The 16,724-nt window shown below is 44.6% G+C and overlaps 1 protein-coding gene across 2 annotated transcripts in view; it reads right to left on the bottom strand.

The window, feature by feature from the left end:
• Window positions 1–15,965, bottom strand: part of LOC126237489 (uncharacterized) — a 71,661-nt gene extending 55,696 nt beyond the window's left edge. The window contains exons 1-2 of one of the 2 annotated variants that reach the window (XM_049947634.1): window positions 15,824–15,965; window positions 5,492–5,747 (exon numbers count right to left, since the gene is read on the bottom strand). In XM_049947634.1, coding sequence (XP_049803591.1) covers window positions 5,492–5,747; window positions 15,824–15,854 — 287 coding nt within the window. In that variant the 5' untranslated portion in view covers window positions 15,855–15,965. The remainder of the gene's footprint in view (window positions 1–5,491; window positions 5,748–15,823) is intronic. The other variant, XM_049947637.1, reaches the window with a different exon arrangement.
• Window positions 15,966–16,724: the final 759 nt, after the last annotated feature.

The raw sequence follows: 16,724 nt of genomic DNA, 5'->3' as shown, positions 1-16,724 counted from the left end.
AAGAGTGGAGCTTTAGGACTCCTTTGTATCATTCTTTTTGTCTGGTTCTGTGTGAGGATGCCTGTGATGCTTTCTATGAATGTCTTTGGGTTCCTTTGATATCTTTGTGTTGGATAATCACTTAGGTTGGTCATTTTATTCTATCCCAGAAGTTTTTCTGTTTATATCGACAACAACAGAAGAAAATTATCACATACAAAAAGCAATAGTGGAAGGGAAAAACGTAATAAACGAAGAAAACACACTTTTCAACGACACAATCCTCACTGCTCTGAGAGAACTGACGCACGACACACAACAGAAAGCACACACTTGCAAGAGAACCACTCGCCGATCAGACAGACACACATAAATGAGGAACGGAAGTCGTCAGAACTCGCGCTTAAATTTTCGTAACCTTCTTGCAACGTGTGATACATTTGTCACGAGACACGCCAGCGGCAAGTTGGCGTAACGTTATGCATTATGAAAGAAGTGCGACGGTTATGTTTTTCTGTGTATAGAACTAGCTGCAAGCCGTCCAGCGAACATGAGTACACGAGAAACTATGTAACAACCTAGTACACACCAAAACTGTATCCACAACACCACCGTAATCCCAACTGCATAACGCTGACATATGTAAGTTCACGTTTTCGTATTTGTTTACTAATAGTCGCTCACACAGTTGCAAATGACATGATTTATGTTTAGAAAAACGGCAACAGAAAAACACAGAAAATATGCCCCAAACACCAACAAGAATCTTAAAATCACGCTTATAATGTATAATAAATAAGCTATTATGAAAGTACCCACAGAACACAATATTTAAAAAACAAACAGTAAACATGTAATAACGTTTTACACGTTTTATAGCTGTGCTATTTTCTGCATGTTTTACATTGATGGCGATATTTGTCTCTGTAACTAACATGGGCAATGAATAAATAAATAAATGAACAACAAAAATATTTTGCATCAAGGCGGACCGACAATGCCCACATTGTTGTTCATATCTCGGTACTACAGCTGGTGTGAGAAGTGTCCGCAGAAGGAGGAGGACTGGGTTTGAGTGCCGGCCTGACACACAGTTTCCATCTGTCAGCAAGATTCAGATTTCAGATTAGTGAGAAATAACGTTATTCCTGTTGTCATTACAATTGTCGTAGTTATTTGTCGTTGTCATTGTTAGTTCGGAGACCGGTCTGATGCCGCCCTCCATGCTACACTATCCTGTGTGAGCCCCTCCACTACTGCAGCCTGCATTCGTCTGAACCTGTTTGCTGTACTCATCACTCGGTGTCCCTCTACAAGTTTTTCTCCCCACACCACTTCTCCATTACCAAACGGACGATTCGCTGACGTCCCAGGAGGTGTTCTGTCAACTGATCCCTTCTTTCACTCAAGTTGTGGCATATTTTTTACTGTCTCTAATTCGATTCAGTATCTTCTCATAATTAAACCATCTAAACACCTATTCTTCAGCAGTTTGCTCTAGCACTACATCTCAGTACCTCATATTCTCTTCTTGTGTCAACTGCTTACCATCCATGTTTCACTTCCATACGAGACTACACTCGTGACAAGTACCTTAAGAAATGACAGCGTAAAGATCAAATTTATGTTAAACAGCAAAACAATTACTCTTTTCCAGAGATGTTTTCCAAGCCCTAGCCAGTCTGTATTTTATGTCCTGTCTACTTCGGCTGCAAACAATTATGTTGCTGCCTGAATAGGACAAATCATCTACTGCTTTAGAGTCTTCCTTCCTAATCTAATTACCCTTTTGAATGTGACTGGTCAACGTTTCAACAATCTTATGACCTCGCTTAGTAAGATATGGATATGTTGAGATGTATTTCACTACTTAATACACACATCAAAAAATAGATTGCATCACTTCGGTTCCGAGAGTTCCGGAACCTGTACAGAAAATTGGAATAGATATCAATATAAACATCATTTCCGCCCTTTTTATTGGTCAAGAAAACCACACGTTTCACGTTGTTCCACCATACAGCGAGACCTTCAGAGGTGATGGTCCAGATGCTGTACACACTGGTACCTCTAATACCCAGTAGCACGTCCTCTGGCATTGGCGCTTGCCTGTATTCGTCGTGGCACTGTTAGTCCAGATTGTCCCACTCCTCAACGGCGAATCGGCGTAGATCCCTCAGATTGGTTGGTGGGTCACGTACCGCGCTGCACGGTGTCGTGGTTGCAAAGATGGACTTCGCCACAGACGTCGGGGGTGAAGTTGCGCATTATGCAGCCGATTGCGCACAGTTTCAGTTCTAACAGGACGTCCTGTGGCTGCACGAAAAGCGTTATTCAACATAGTGGCGTTGCTGTAAGGGTTTCTCCGAGCCATAATCCGTAGGTAGCGGTTATCCACTGAAGTAGTAGTAGCCCTTGGGCGGCCTGAGCGAGGCATGTCGTTTGCAGTTCCTGTCTCTCTGTATCTCCTCCATGTCCGAACAACATCGCTTTGGTTCACTCCAAGAAGCCTGGACACTTCTTCTGTTCAGAGCCCTTCCTGGCACAAAGTAACAATGCGGACGCGATCGAACCGCGGTATTGACCGTCTGGGCACGGTTGAACTACAGACAACACGAGCCGTGTACCTCCTTCCTGGTGGAACGACTGGAACTGTCGGATCCCTTCCGTGTCATAAGCGCTGCTCACGCACGGTTGTTTACGTCTTTGGGCGGGTTTAGTGACATCTCCGAACAGTCGAAGGGACTGTAACCGTGATACAATATCCACAATCAACGTCTATCTTCAGCAGTTCTGGGAACTCGGGTGATGCAAAACTTTTTTTCGTGTGTGTATGACGGAGACATAACCATATTTGACAGAAAATGACGCTAAGTAAATGAATTATCGTTCGATGATCGACAGAGCATGAAAATAATGTCACAACGGAAACATTTTCCCAATGTTGTGCAGATGTTACGAATTTAATCGCAAACCATCATATCTCAGCATAAGAACATGAATCCTAGTCCGTGATTATGTAAATAGTAGTTGCAGAACATCAGGAACGTTTTCCTTTATGATATTAAAATGGCGTTATATGCAAATGAGGAACTAAGATTGGAAATTTGCGTATGTTCAGTGAACAGTACACATATGCTTCTAAAAGCAATAACAACACTTGGGTGGCGATCGTAAAACGATATGTCTTTTGTAGATAGAAAGTAATCCACCGATTATGGTACACCATTTATTAGTGAAATTAAAAACGAACAAAGTGTGCTTGAAGTCGCCAACTACAAAGTTATTTGCCACCTGATGCTTATCATAGACGAATTAAGTGTTGGCTAAAAGTGTACAAAACGCAGAGCTTCTGGAAAGCATGAACTAATGTCATCAGACGAAAAGCTATGCCTCCACTTAATTGAGCACAGAGGTCGCTTTGGAGGGCTGGATGCCGTGCTGCAGGGGAGGAACCAGGCGGTCACGTGACGCTCCACCGTTGACGTCAGTGGTGACGGTGAGGTGACAATCGCGGTGTGTACGTGCCAGTCGCTCGCGTGGGATCAGGGCGGTCACCTGCGTCGACGTGGAGATGTCGAGAATTGGCAGAAAGGAATTTTTGCGTTTCGACATGTCCACGACCACACCACTAGTAAAGTTACACGATCTGTTGGTCTATCAATGTGGACTGTCCAAGTATCTGCAGCGAATGGTGAACCACTCGTAGTGATGTGAGGCAGTGGCGTAAAAAGACCCTAGCCGACAGGGCTGTTGACGAGTGTCACTCCAAGTGACTGGCGATCGGTTTCAAACGAGACGCAAATTGCCAATGCCTGGCAAAACAGCTCCATCTGAACCAGCTGCCTAGCAATCGTTCGGAAGGCGGCTGCACCGGCTCGACATTTGGAGTCAGCGACCGTCGCTCACACAGACACTCACAGCTGCACGTCTTGAGTGGGCCAAACCACACAGAGACGGACAGTGGCTGGGTGGAGGTGCGTCACACGAGTCGCGCGATTTCGCCTCTTCCGAAATTATGGAGGTGGCGATGGGAGCGACGGCCTACAGAGGATGCAGTTCAAGCCACTGGTGGTTCCATGCTGTCATAGGGGTGTTTCTGTCGCCGTGACTTGGATTCAGTCACCAAGGTTAATGTGAACCTGAACCAGCACGTTTATTTCAACATTGTCGGTGACGAAGTGTTGCCCTATTCTCTGGACACTTGCGTTGTAGAAGATGACACACAGAGTCGTGTTCCCAGGGCCGCGTGCATACACTCCCGGTTTCACGAACACTCAGGCGCCCTACAGCACCTCGAGGCGACCACTAGACAACCCGGTCTCAGAGCCGCAGACGTACGGTACTGTCTGGAACAGCGGCTGAGACGTGGCAGCCGACATCCACACACACTGGTAGCTCTGCGGGATCTGATGCGTCAGTGGGAGGCCTCGGGCAGATGCTGCGTATCTGAAGAAACTTCCGGCACTCTCTTCCCCGCCGAGTTGACGAAGTCTTCGAGGCTAGAGGCGGCAATACCGTGATGCCATTTCATGATGCTTGGAGCAAAAGTTGGCTTGCATGTGACTGTCTTACTATAAGTTAATGATGTATGGAAAGAATGGGAATCATGCACCAGCTAGTTGTACTTCACAAGTTTATTCGAATCCTTACCTAGGTTTAAACAGATATAAACCTTTCTTCCTTGGAAGAAGTAGTTACGTGTGTAAACTTATTGTGTGAAAAGAGAAAACAGGTCATAAAGCTCAGTCAACACTAAAATGACCCATATAAATGCTAAGGTATAGCCACATGGCTTAATGAACAGTAAAGCAAGGTAAAAGTGTGAATAAACATCTGACGTGCCACTGGTTGGCTGTTCGATTCCTATGGCTTCCATAATTTTACTGTTGCTGACTGCTGCCATGTTAGAGATTTTAATTACGTATGTACAGCAAATGTTGTGGAGCATTACTGTAATCTGGTGGTGCAGGGTGTTGACTCTACAATTGCTTCTTTCGAAAAGTAATTAATTTAGCCACTTGCAGTGTTTATTGTTCACTTTTGAACTAATTTACAACTAACAACGGTATCGAGCTACAGCTGTTGTCATCTCAAACGACGCTATACTTTTATTGATTTTTGATATTACGGTTGGGAAATAGGAATATAAATTCAATTTTAGTAACGCAAGCAGTCTCGATGAAAAGCTTTTATTGTTAGTTACCGCTTTCAGTCTTTGACTGTCATCATCAGATTATTTACTGTCTGCTGTAGCGATATGCGGAGACAGCGAGCGGAGAGAGACGTATGCCACGAGGCACATTCCGTTGACTGCTCGGTGGAAAGTGTCAACAGAAGAGGCGGCAGCAGAAGGTATTAGCGCGCTTCCTCTTTGGGTCTCACAAATGTGCCCTTATTGACCGATAGTTCGTATCGCAAAATAGGAAAAGTAGCTGACAGCATTGAGAATAAATTTAAGGAAAGAGTTAGTTGTACGGTCAGTAGTAATGGCGTCGAGTGGTTTACATACCTCGGTACACAGCGGAAGTCGATACAGTCGTTAGCGATCCGGCAGTCGAGCACCACGAGGAGTTCCACGGATTCGCGCAACGTGAGGGAGCGGAGCTGCGCCAGGGCGCCGGCGCACCCCCCTCCCTCCGCCGCTCCACCTGCTGGCGGCGGCGGCAGTCCGGAGTCCCAGATGCGGTCCGCCAGGCGCTCCGCAGCTGACCACGCGGGGAGCGCTTGCTCCAGGCCGTCGCACGTTGCGAACCCCGGTGACCGAACTGCAAAACGTTCTTCAGTCACCTCGAGGTCTGCACTCTGACTCACGAGCTTCCGTGGGCTACTCATATGCTCATCAGTACTAGCAGCTACTGAAAGTGAAACACTAAGAGAGCTGCAGCGAACGATAATCGACACGGCGTGAGGTGTACTGCACACTTTTACAAGCAAAAGGTCAACAAGTCAGCTGACTGTCAGCACGGCGGCCACTGCTGCGGCTCCCCTTGACGAGGAAGCGGGAAGAGCTGCGCCGACAGTACAACACTGGACACTGTGCCGTCATTCCGTATGAGCCGAAGTTCTGACTGCAGCATCGGTGTGGACGATCCGTGCATCCAGGCCCTGAGCAGAGCGGAGAATGTCACGTTGCATTCTCGCCCATCTCACGGGGAGCCACTCGGTATAGAATACGTAATTGGTTACACTGATCGCAGCTGTTACATTTCTGAGTCCTTGAGACAGCTCGCTTGCGATATTTTCGGCATCCTTTCAAGAAAATAATTTAATGTCGCATGTCAGCTAAGCTGTTCTGCCCCAGCTTGACAGAGTTAGCACCGCTTGTAACAACAACAACGCTGTACTATTGTACATGTAAGAAAATTTTGTTTCACCTGATTTTTCGATAAATTAGTGTAATTGATGTTCTGATTTCATTTCTTTTTTGTTTCATGCCACTATGTTAAGGAAACTGTAAACAATTTTCAGTGTGAATATTAATGTTTATGTCAAATGTCAAGCAATATTGTAATAGAATTGAAATGTAACAAATGTTGAAACTATTGTAAGATGTTTAAAATTGTAACTGTGCGTCTGGTCCATACGTAGGCAATGTGTTAGAATATGTAGAATGTAAAACCTCGGGTGAATACCTTGTCTGTAAGGGAGCGGTAAAAGGTGGATGGCAGGCGAGCGCGGGAAAATGCACGCGGGCACTGTACGGCACAACGGGCTCAGCAGTAGTAGTCGGAGTTGGGCATTGGTCTGAGCGACACCTTCTGGAGCGAGGAGGCTCTCCTGGAAGACATAGTTTCACTGAGCCTCGGGTATGCCGTTCCAACGCCCATTCAGCATGGCAAAATTCCATAGGCACTAAATGGAAAAGTATTGCGACGCTATGAAGAATTAAAGTGCCGATACATCAAGGGCCATTGCTGTGGTTGTATGTGTGCTCTGTGCTTCGCCATCTCGCCGCCCGCCAACCGCCGCATCGATACAAACAGGTTGAAACTTTTAGTACTGTATTCGTATGGACCAGTGTTACTTTTGTTCCATACTGTTCAATAACAACTTAAATTTCACCAGAACTGTCCTACCATTTAATTATCCTCACAACTAACCTAGATAGGGTCCTTTCCAAATGTTGTGCAATCCGAGTGTCCCGAAATGAAAAATTAAATTTTGTGTTAATAATAATTACTTGCAGACCTAACTATGTAAAAAATGGTATTTAAATGAGCAGGAAATAAGATAAAAAGAGTAGTAACTCATATATTGGAAATCTTGAGCGCATAATGATTTCAATAATCAATTTTTTTTATACAGAAATCGTAACAGTTTCAGGGTCCCCCCCCCCCCCCCCCTTTTTACTCACTTGAATTCTGAAGTGTTCTAAACTGATTTGCCCAGCAAAGTTAAAGTCAATATAAAGGCCAAAATTTATCAGCGTTCTATCTTTATCAAAATTGACATTTTGTGTGTGACTCGAAAATGCTATTTCTAGGGTAACCTATGCCCGATTTTAATCAGTACGAAGTCTTGTAGTATACATTATAGTGCAGTGTTTTGTATTCATGATTTTTTCCATATCAGTACAGAACGTGAAACTATCAGTTCAATAGATTATCTGATTCTAAAATTCTACTATATTATGCAGTGTTACTACTTGTTGCTTTGCACGAATATCTGCCAACTTGTACAGGGAAGAAACTCAGTTGATGCCTAATTAGGCTGGCGACCGTATTATTAACAAATTGGTAGCATCTTCTGTGTTGTTTTTTTGTCCATCCTGACGTGTAGTTGCATTTCGAACTTACTTGACGTATCATTGTTATTACAGAGTGGGTGTAAGTCTGATTTGCCACCATTCAGGTACACGCGGTCAATATCTATACGAAAAGCCTTTCTCATAAGGTGAAGCCCGTTAACTTACCATAGTACAGGCTTTAAAGAGTATCGTGCGCCCATATGCGCACGTTACACGCTACCACAGGAACGTGCGATGTACCTGGCTAGGCGGAGACAGTAATATTTAAGTCAAAATCACACTTATCGTTAACTGGTTTGATTGGCGAGATTGGGAATAAGACATATGGACCCGTGCTCATAAGCCTTTGCAGAACGCCAGAGCAGATACAGTCTTACGTTGGTGTCGGAGCTGGCAGTGCGGGGCTGGAGAGGAGACTCCAGGCTGGCCGAGAGGCAGCTGGGCTGCAGGCGGCAGGGCGCTCCAGACTGGAGCGGCAGCCGGTGGGAGCCTTTCCTGGCGACTTCAGATCTCCAGTCCAGGCTGGGCCGTGAATGACGACCCCGGGCATTCTGTACTCTCATCTCCTGGAGCGCCGCACACTTAGCCTGTCTCATCACAGTCTACCTGCCAAGTACTGCGTCACAGTCAAATAACCGCAGCCAGAAAAGCTGGAATTCCCAATGATGTAATCGGCATACCACTCTCCTCTCGCTTTAGTCTCTGGGATCCGCCTCCGAGCTGTATTTTCCTCTTAGCTGTAGCCGCGTTTACCCAGGGTATCTCGTTAGGTGAGTAGCAGAGGCGCTGCCATTCGTTGTTCTGTACACTTCCGAGGCAGTAGTTGCACTTCTGTCCCTTTGTACTTGTGTGGGAACGTTCAGCGCTTACGGAGCAGGGAGAAAACAAATGTAATAGCTAAGTACTCATCAGATGTTGAGATCATTTTAGAAATAATCGAACTGAAATTGTCGACCGATATGCAAGTACGGTTGACATACGGTTCCTCGCCGTAAATAAAGCAGCAATGAAGGCACTGAGTGGCAGAGAGTGGCTTTGCACTAAAAAGTGCTTATCTGTTCTCACCTGCCAGAAACTTTGCGGCATGGTCTCTGGACACACAAAAAGTATCTCTCTAGATGAAACACCTTAAAGCTTCGAAGGGAACTATGGAATTCAGAGGCCGCCGCCTCAGCTCGAGTTAAGGCAAGCGTAAACAAGCCGAGGTAAGGCATCCTCCAGGTGTGTTAATGTAAATGGACGTAAAAACAAAATTTGCATTTCCTGCTTCACTCCTACCAATAGCCCATTTTGTTTTCCGTGTTTGCTGTTAGCTAAGGGTAAAGGCACAAGCTGTACATGCGTTGGCATGTCAGATCTAACGTCATTCGACGACCCACATTTTGCCTACCGTGCTAACACAACACTGGCTGCAGATGCCAACAGGGGGCGGGACTGGAGCTATCAAATGCTGTCGACAGCACGAGGCTACGGAGCGTAGCTGAACTGCTTAGTCGACGAGTAACTCACGATAGTGCTACAGTGCTAATGGTGTTGATACAAAGCAGAGCAATGGAAACGATAAACAAAGCAAACATTGCGTTATATCTTCAGTAACAACAGCCGAAGTTGAGATTCCGTCAGAAAGAATCCCAAGAAATTTCGCTGAGTGAGAAAGAAGTGGCGGATGAAGGATTAGCCTTTCTGCAAATGAGTCAGTGGAATGGGTGGTGTCGTGCGAACAATGTACAAAAGGCGTATAGTGGTGATGATACGTGCACGGCAATAGAAAGAAAGTGTTACTGAAACAGGTGTGGGGCACTTCATCGACGCTGTCGGGCAGGGAGCCCCAGTTCCCGTTTCCAGTGAAACGTACTGAAGGACAGTCGTTGTCCTAGGAGTTGGTACTAAACGTAATTTTGTATTTGGAAAATCATCCGTGGCATACGAAAACAACAATCACGAATATACACTACTGGCCATTAAAATTGCTACACCAAGAAGAAATGCAGATGATAAACGGATATTCATTGGACAAATAGATTATACTAGAACTGACAGTGATTACATTTTCACGGAATTTCTGTGCATAGATCCTGAGAAATCAGTACCCAGAACAACCACCTCTGGCCGTAATAACGGCCTTGATACGCCTGGGCATTGAGTCAAACAGATCGTGGATGGCGTGTACAGGTACAGCTGCCCATGCAGCTTCAACACGATACCACAGTTCATCAAGAGTAGTGACTGGCGTATTGTGACGAGCCAGTTGCTCGGCTACCATTGACCAGACGTTTCCAATTGGTGAGAGATCTGGAGAATGTGCTGGCCAGTGCAGCAGTCGAACATTTTTTGTATCCAGAAAGGCCCATATGGGACCAGCAACATACGGTCGTGCATTATCCTGCTGAAATGTATGGTTTCACAGGGATCGAATGAAGGGTAGAGCAACGGGTCGTAAGACACCTGAAATGTAACGTCCACTATTCGAAGTGCCTTCAATGCGAACGAGAGGTGACCGAGACCTGTAACCAATGGTACCCCATACCATCACGCCGGGTGATACGCCAGTAAGGCGATGACGAATACACGCTTCCAGTGTGCGTTCACCGCGATGTCGGCAAACATGGATGCGACAATCATGATGCTGTAACCGAACCTGGATTCATCTGAAAAAATGACGTTTTGGCATTCGTGCACGCAGGTTCGTCGTCGAGTACACCATCGCAGGCGCTCCTATCTGTGATGCAGCGTCAAGGGTAACCGCAGCCATGGTCTCCGAGCTGATAGTCCATGCTGCTGCAAACGTCGTCGATCTGTTCGTCCAGATAGTTGTTGTATTGCAAACGTCCCCACCTGTTGACTCATGGATCGAGACGTGGCTGCACGATCCGTTACAGCCATGCCTGTCATCTCGACTGCTAGTGATACGTGGCCGTTGGGATACAGCACGGCGTTCCGTACAACCATCCGGAACCCACCGATTCCATATTCTGCTAACAGTCATTGGACTTCTACCAACGCGAGCAGCAATGTCGCGATACGATAAACCGCAATCGCGATAGGCTACAAGCCGACCTTTATCCAAGTTGGAAGCGTGATGGTAGGCATTTCTCCTCCTTACACGAGGCATCACAACAACGTTTCACCAGGCAACGCCGGTCAACTGCTGTTTGTGTATGAAAATCGGTTGGAAACTTTCCTCCTGTCAGCACGTTGTAGGTGTCGGCACCGGCGCCAACCTTGTGTGAATGCTCTGATAAGCTAATCATTTGCATATCACAGCATCCTCTTCCTGTCGGTTAAATTTCGCGTCTGTAGCACGCCATCTTCGCGGCGTAGCAATTTTAATGGCCAGTAGTGTATTTTGAAGAAGTTCGCAGAAATATCACCGTTAGTGCATAAGAAAAACTACGGTTATTGAACAGACAAGACGCACTTGTCACAAAAACTGATGTTTTCGCGTTTCAAGGATGCTCGATACAATTTACGGGATGTAGATGCTGGTGACCCACTACGTCATCCACATCAAACTGCGCCCGACATACATATAGTGATTTCAAGCGAAGCAGTGGATGCTTGCTTAACGTCAAACTGTGCTACAGAATTGTAGGACAATGAAATTTCAAACGAAGCTTGACGATGCACAGCATACTACGGAATCGGCCCAGAAATTTGTAGGGGCGTATTCAAACTTACCCTATCGTTGAGTAAGGAATTTGTTTTCAACTGCAACCAATCTGCATTTGAAGAGGAAACACATATGAAAGGGACCCTGGAAATTAAAGGTATCATGAGAATTCTATCAAGATCATGTAATATCAATTCGTATACAATTAACTGACTCTTTAACCGGATGGTAAATATGCTGGAACGCTATTCATTGCTCTGCAGGAACTAAGAGGTGCTTTGCGACCCTTGATTCTTTCTCATGTGAGTGATTTTGGCAAGGGCAGTAGGGGATATTTACATCATAGCAAGCAAGAGTGGGAGAACGGGCGTTAGATAACTGCAACTATGGTATGAACATTGGCTAATAGCTCGTCAAAATAAGTTGCTTTTGTTTCATTCGTAGTCTGCGTATAAAAGTCATACTCCTAAAGAACAAACTATCGCTCCTGGAAAGTGTGTGACATTGCAGTTCATACCTCCTGGAACCACCAGATGAATTCAACCTCCACATGTTTGTCTTTTCTGTGCGTATAGAACATATTATTGCACTACCTGCAGCAACGCCTTAAAGGACAGCCAGTTTCACGATAAGCTCCACGGTAAGCTGTTTCGCATTCTGTTGCACGCCATCACTTTCCGTCAGTTCTCGTCACCCTGTTACTCCAATGTGATTTCTGTATGCATTCTTCAAGACTGGATGCCTTGCACGCTTCGTAGCTGCCAAGGAGCTCGTCTTTGATCTCGATGGTGCGAACCTTTGTGATCATTGAGACGCGCCATTTTTATTCGGTTTCCATGGTCCTAGTTAATGGTTTGTTTCTAACATTTCTTGGATGTCGACGATGTCCATTTTGTGAGGTGTAATACGTGCACCCCATAGAAGGTTGATCTCTGCGCATCCCAGACTCTCGTTTTCTGTGGACATGGTGCGTCATCACCAGTTAATATTTTTCTGGTCATAATTTTCACTTTCGAATAAGCCTTACTAAAGACTGTTCCTGCGACCTGCGACGTCGCACTTAACAGTTTCCTTGTAAGTCATCTAACAGAGAAGTTTAAGAAGCGTGGGGAATCTATTGGACATAAGAATGCTTTTTTCGCATTATCAGTCGTTGGAAAAACACAAATTATGCAAAATCTTAGCTTTCAGGCAAAATACAGAAAGACAGAACGGCGATATAAGACAAACTCGCTATGCTCTTTCCAAGATAAAGTTCTGCAGTGAGTCTGAACTTGCGCTACGTGTACATGATGAAACAGTACAATTTAACAGTCGTAGAATACTTAGGGAACGGGTAAATTTCACTTCCGCGTCAGCTGCGGATATGAAAGAGCACGTGAGCAATGCTGCTGTCTTTTAGGTGCACCCTGTGGTATACAGAAGAATTTATTGGACTGTACGTTACATGTGTGTCAGGACGAAGATAATGCAGAACTAGCGAAGACAGTTTTTGTTTCTCTGTTAGCAGATGAAACATCTGATGCAGCTTCTAAATTTCAGTTACTGGTAGTATTTCGTTTTCTGTTATCTGCTGAAGAGCCGGTTGAAAGATTTTGCATGTTTTCAAATCAATCGCTCATCAGTGCTACCTCCTTGGCTGATTCAATTAAAGATGTACTCGCCGATGTTGTCCAAGAAACGAAAGAAAACGTAATATCTCAAATTTATGATGGCGCCAGCGTCATGCGTGACCATCATACAGAAATCCAATCAACTGTAATATAAGGGCATAATTTCGTGTATTACGTACATTGTTATGAACACTCACTGAACTTAATTTTTGCCCAAGCGACAAGTCGAAACAAACAAATGAAACCGTTTTTCAGAACTACTGCGGAGGTAGCAATACTTTTCTGTCATTCACCTCGAAAAGTGGCTGTTCCAGATGCAGTTGTGAAACAAAGAATCCCACACGGATCAGCCATTACATGGAACTTTAAATCATGAAAAGTGCTCACAGTTAATGTGAATAGAGAGGACACTCCAGAATGTCTTAAACACATTGAAGATACCAGCAGCCAGACAACAAATGTAAATCAAACATGTGATCTAAGGATAAAACTCTATCACACAAAAATTTCCTTTCGGTTAGGGATATCTTATAAAAATAACTAGCTGACAAACCCAGCAATGTACAGGTATTCATTTGGCAATTTTCTATGAGAAATGAAAACAAAAATTGAACTGTGTTTTTCTGTAATATCGAAAAAATTTCATTTATATGTATTCATGAAAACACTTCAAATTACGAAACGAAATATGCATAATTTCCAGAAGTGTAAGCACAGCTTATTTTCATGTCTAGACCGCGATTCTGTAAACGTCTGCATAGACTCTTCACAGCCCTACAGGTGGCTAATGTTTTCGCCTACAGCCGTTTGCGCTTCGCAGCTGAAAGATGATGAAAGCTCTGCCAGGTATCGGGGATTTCTCTTAAGTGGACTCGACTCTGTGTGTGTCACAGCTCTAACGAATAAATGCATTAAAAATTCATACATGACGGGGCATTTCTTCACACAGCTCATCACTCAAGACGCCACATCTCCTGGGCCTTGCGTCATGCAATGACACGACTTTGCAGGTACATTCCCTGGTGTACGTCGGTACTGTGTGCAGAATGTGCTGCGAACAGAGGTGGGAGGGAAGAAGCAGTAAATTTAGACGTCATCCATTATGAGGCAATTTGTCGTGCATCTCACTGTTTATGACGTTATGTGTCCTGAACTATGAGAGGTGAGTAGTTATTACCCCCACAGCAATTCATTTTTGGCAGTAAGAGATGTGTGTAGCAAGTTTGGTTGAAATCGGTTCAGGAAGGGATGTGGTACATGTGCAAACCACACACACACACACACACACACACACACACACACACACACATACACACACACACACACACACACATACATATATCCATTTTTATAATATGTATGCATGCCCTACGTGAACATCTAGTACAGCCAATTTCAAAAATATACCACTGGTCGCGTCTCAATAAAGCAAGCAGCAGCATCATTCCGAAACGAAATTTTTAAAATTAGAGACAATGTTAATGATATCACAGAAGAAACAGAGGTTTGAATTCTGCAGCCACTTGTTGCCCTCTAATTTACTCAAACACCGCTTCTTTCTTTCATTGAAAAATTAGTGTCCTGAAAATGTTCTATCTGCTGTTACGCAGTCCTATCAATTTTTTAAGTAAAGCTGAGTTAAAAACAGAGCTACAGATCATTTATTCTCGAAATAGGTTTCAAGAAAAAAAAAACCGCAGGAGCCCTTATAAAGTTTGTCATTGAAAATAATCTGCAAGAACCTTTTGGCGACGTCAGGAATCTGCTGAAATTAGCGGCTGCTGTCCGATGAGAAGCTGTGAAGCAGGGACGTGTTTCCGCACGTTGTCGCGGATCAAACAGTTTCTTAGAAGTACCAGAGATGAAGATAGGCTGTCTCATCTTGCCATGCTATCTATTGCAAAGAAAACGATTCACAGGTTTCCAAATTTCAACGACAGAGTCATAGATCCATCACGAAAAAGGAAAGGATGATGGTCTTTTTCTATGCGTCTACAGGCGATTCAACCCTACGAACGTTGTCAGGCTCATTGTAAGGTAATTTTAGAACTACAAAAATATTTTACTTAATTTAGGAAATTAAACTGTTGGGGAAGGTAAGTTGTACAGTGCAGTGAAGGAAGTGAACTCCGTCGCAGCCACTTCAGGTATCAGCCACCGATGTCTGTGCTGTACCGCTAAGGATACGTCCTCTGCACCGCGATGACACAACGGCGAATGTTAGTTTCTGAAGCGCAGAATGCAGCCCACCATTTTCTCTTGTCACTCGCAACTTTCCACTCTTCATTGTGCTTACCAACGATCGAAATTTTGTACTTAGTTTGTATTTAATTCTCTTTCTTATCGATGTATCGCTGTACGTTAAGTAGTTAAGAGCCGTTTGACATCACTATATTCATTGTGAATTGTTTTTTTTTTTAATTGTAATATCAGTGTCCACTATTGTGTAGAATACAGAACTATGGAAAATACGTAAAGGGTGCTATTATGACGAGGTACGGCAGAAATTACGCAAGAAGGTGCTTTGGTTTTAAAGAATCTACTCGTTGTATTTCGCAACATCTTACTTCTATCTATTCTCACACATATGAAAAACGTTTTGGGCTCAATTCGCAAATATAGATGCTTAATTTACCGTCTTTCCAAATCGTACATTATGATATTTTTCACATGCAAAAGGTTGTTACAAAGTACATTGACCGAAAAGGGTGAGAATGAAGTGCAGTTTGTCCCCAAGGCGGTCCTTCACTGTCAGTGAGGAAACGTATAACCTTTGATAAGAGCATATGAAAGCCAAGGCGCCTGTGCGTGAGTGAAAACTGCACTGTGCATAACGTCTTGTCAGTATGTACTGCACGAAAAAGCACTTACCTTTATGCACACAGTAGTGCCATTGCATCATATTTTCAACGGGACTGAGTTCAGAGATTGTGCCAGTAACGTTGTTTAGGCGCCAGCAGACGCAATCCAGCACCGATGTCCCGTTTGCTGCAAGCAGAGCTGCCACTGTGGCAATTACGCCCGCCGGCTGCATTGTCCGCTGTCGACACTGGGGAGCAAACAGAAGCAGTGCGCGTCGCAGGGAGCGCGCGCTCAATATGACGACGGGCGCAGCGGAAGTCTGCCGCAGGACGGCCAAACCACGGGAAGCGTGACGCCTCTCTTCCGGGTCACACCCGTATTCCTGTTTGCGTGGTAGCAGTTCACAAAAGTCATCGAGTACAACAAAAGTGATATCTGCCCTTGCCAAAGGAAGTGTTGTAGGCATTCTGCTGTTCCTAATCTATAAAAACGATTTAGGAGGCAATCTGAGCAGCCATTGTTTGCAGATGATGCTCTCTTTTACCATCTAGTAAAGTCATCAGAAGATCAAAGCAATAGCAAAATTATTTAGAGAATTTATCGGTGCGGTACGCAAAGAGGCAGTTGAACATTAATTTTTTTTAATTAAATTTGTGGTAAGAGCTTATGCGATCAAACTGCTGATGTCATCGGTCCCTAAGTTTACAAACTACTTAACCCAACTTAAACTAACTTATGATAAGGACAACACACACACACACCAATGCCCGAGGGAGGACTCGAACCTCCGACAGGGGGAGCCGCGCGAACCGTGACAAGATGCCACAGACCGTGCAGCAACCCCGCGCGGCAGTGGCAGCTGATTCTAAACAATGAGAAGTCTTGTGTCACCCACAAACGAACTAGAAGGACTCCGTTATATTTCTTTTGCTCGATGAGTCACACAAATTCAAAGGGAGCCATTTCAGCT

The sequence above is a fragment of the Schistocerca nitens genome, chromosome 2, assembly GCF_023898315.1.
Source record: "Schistocerca nitens isolate TAMUIC-IGC-003100 chromosome 2, iqSchNite1.1, whole genome shotgun sequence".
NCBI lineage: Eukaryota > Metazoa > Arthropoda > Insecta > Orthoptera > Acrididae > Schistocerca > Schistocerca nitens.
The sequence above is the reverse complement of the archived record's forward strand: the minus strand, read 5'-3'. Positions and strand labels throughout refer to the sequence as shown.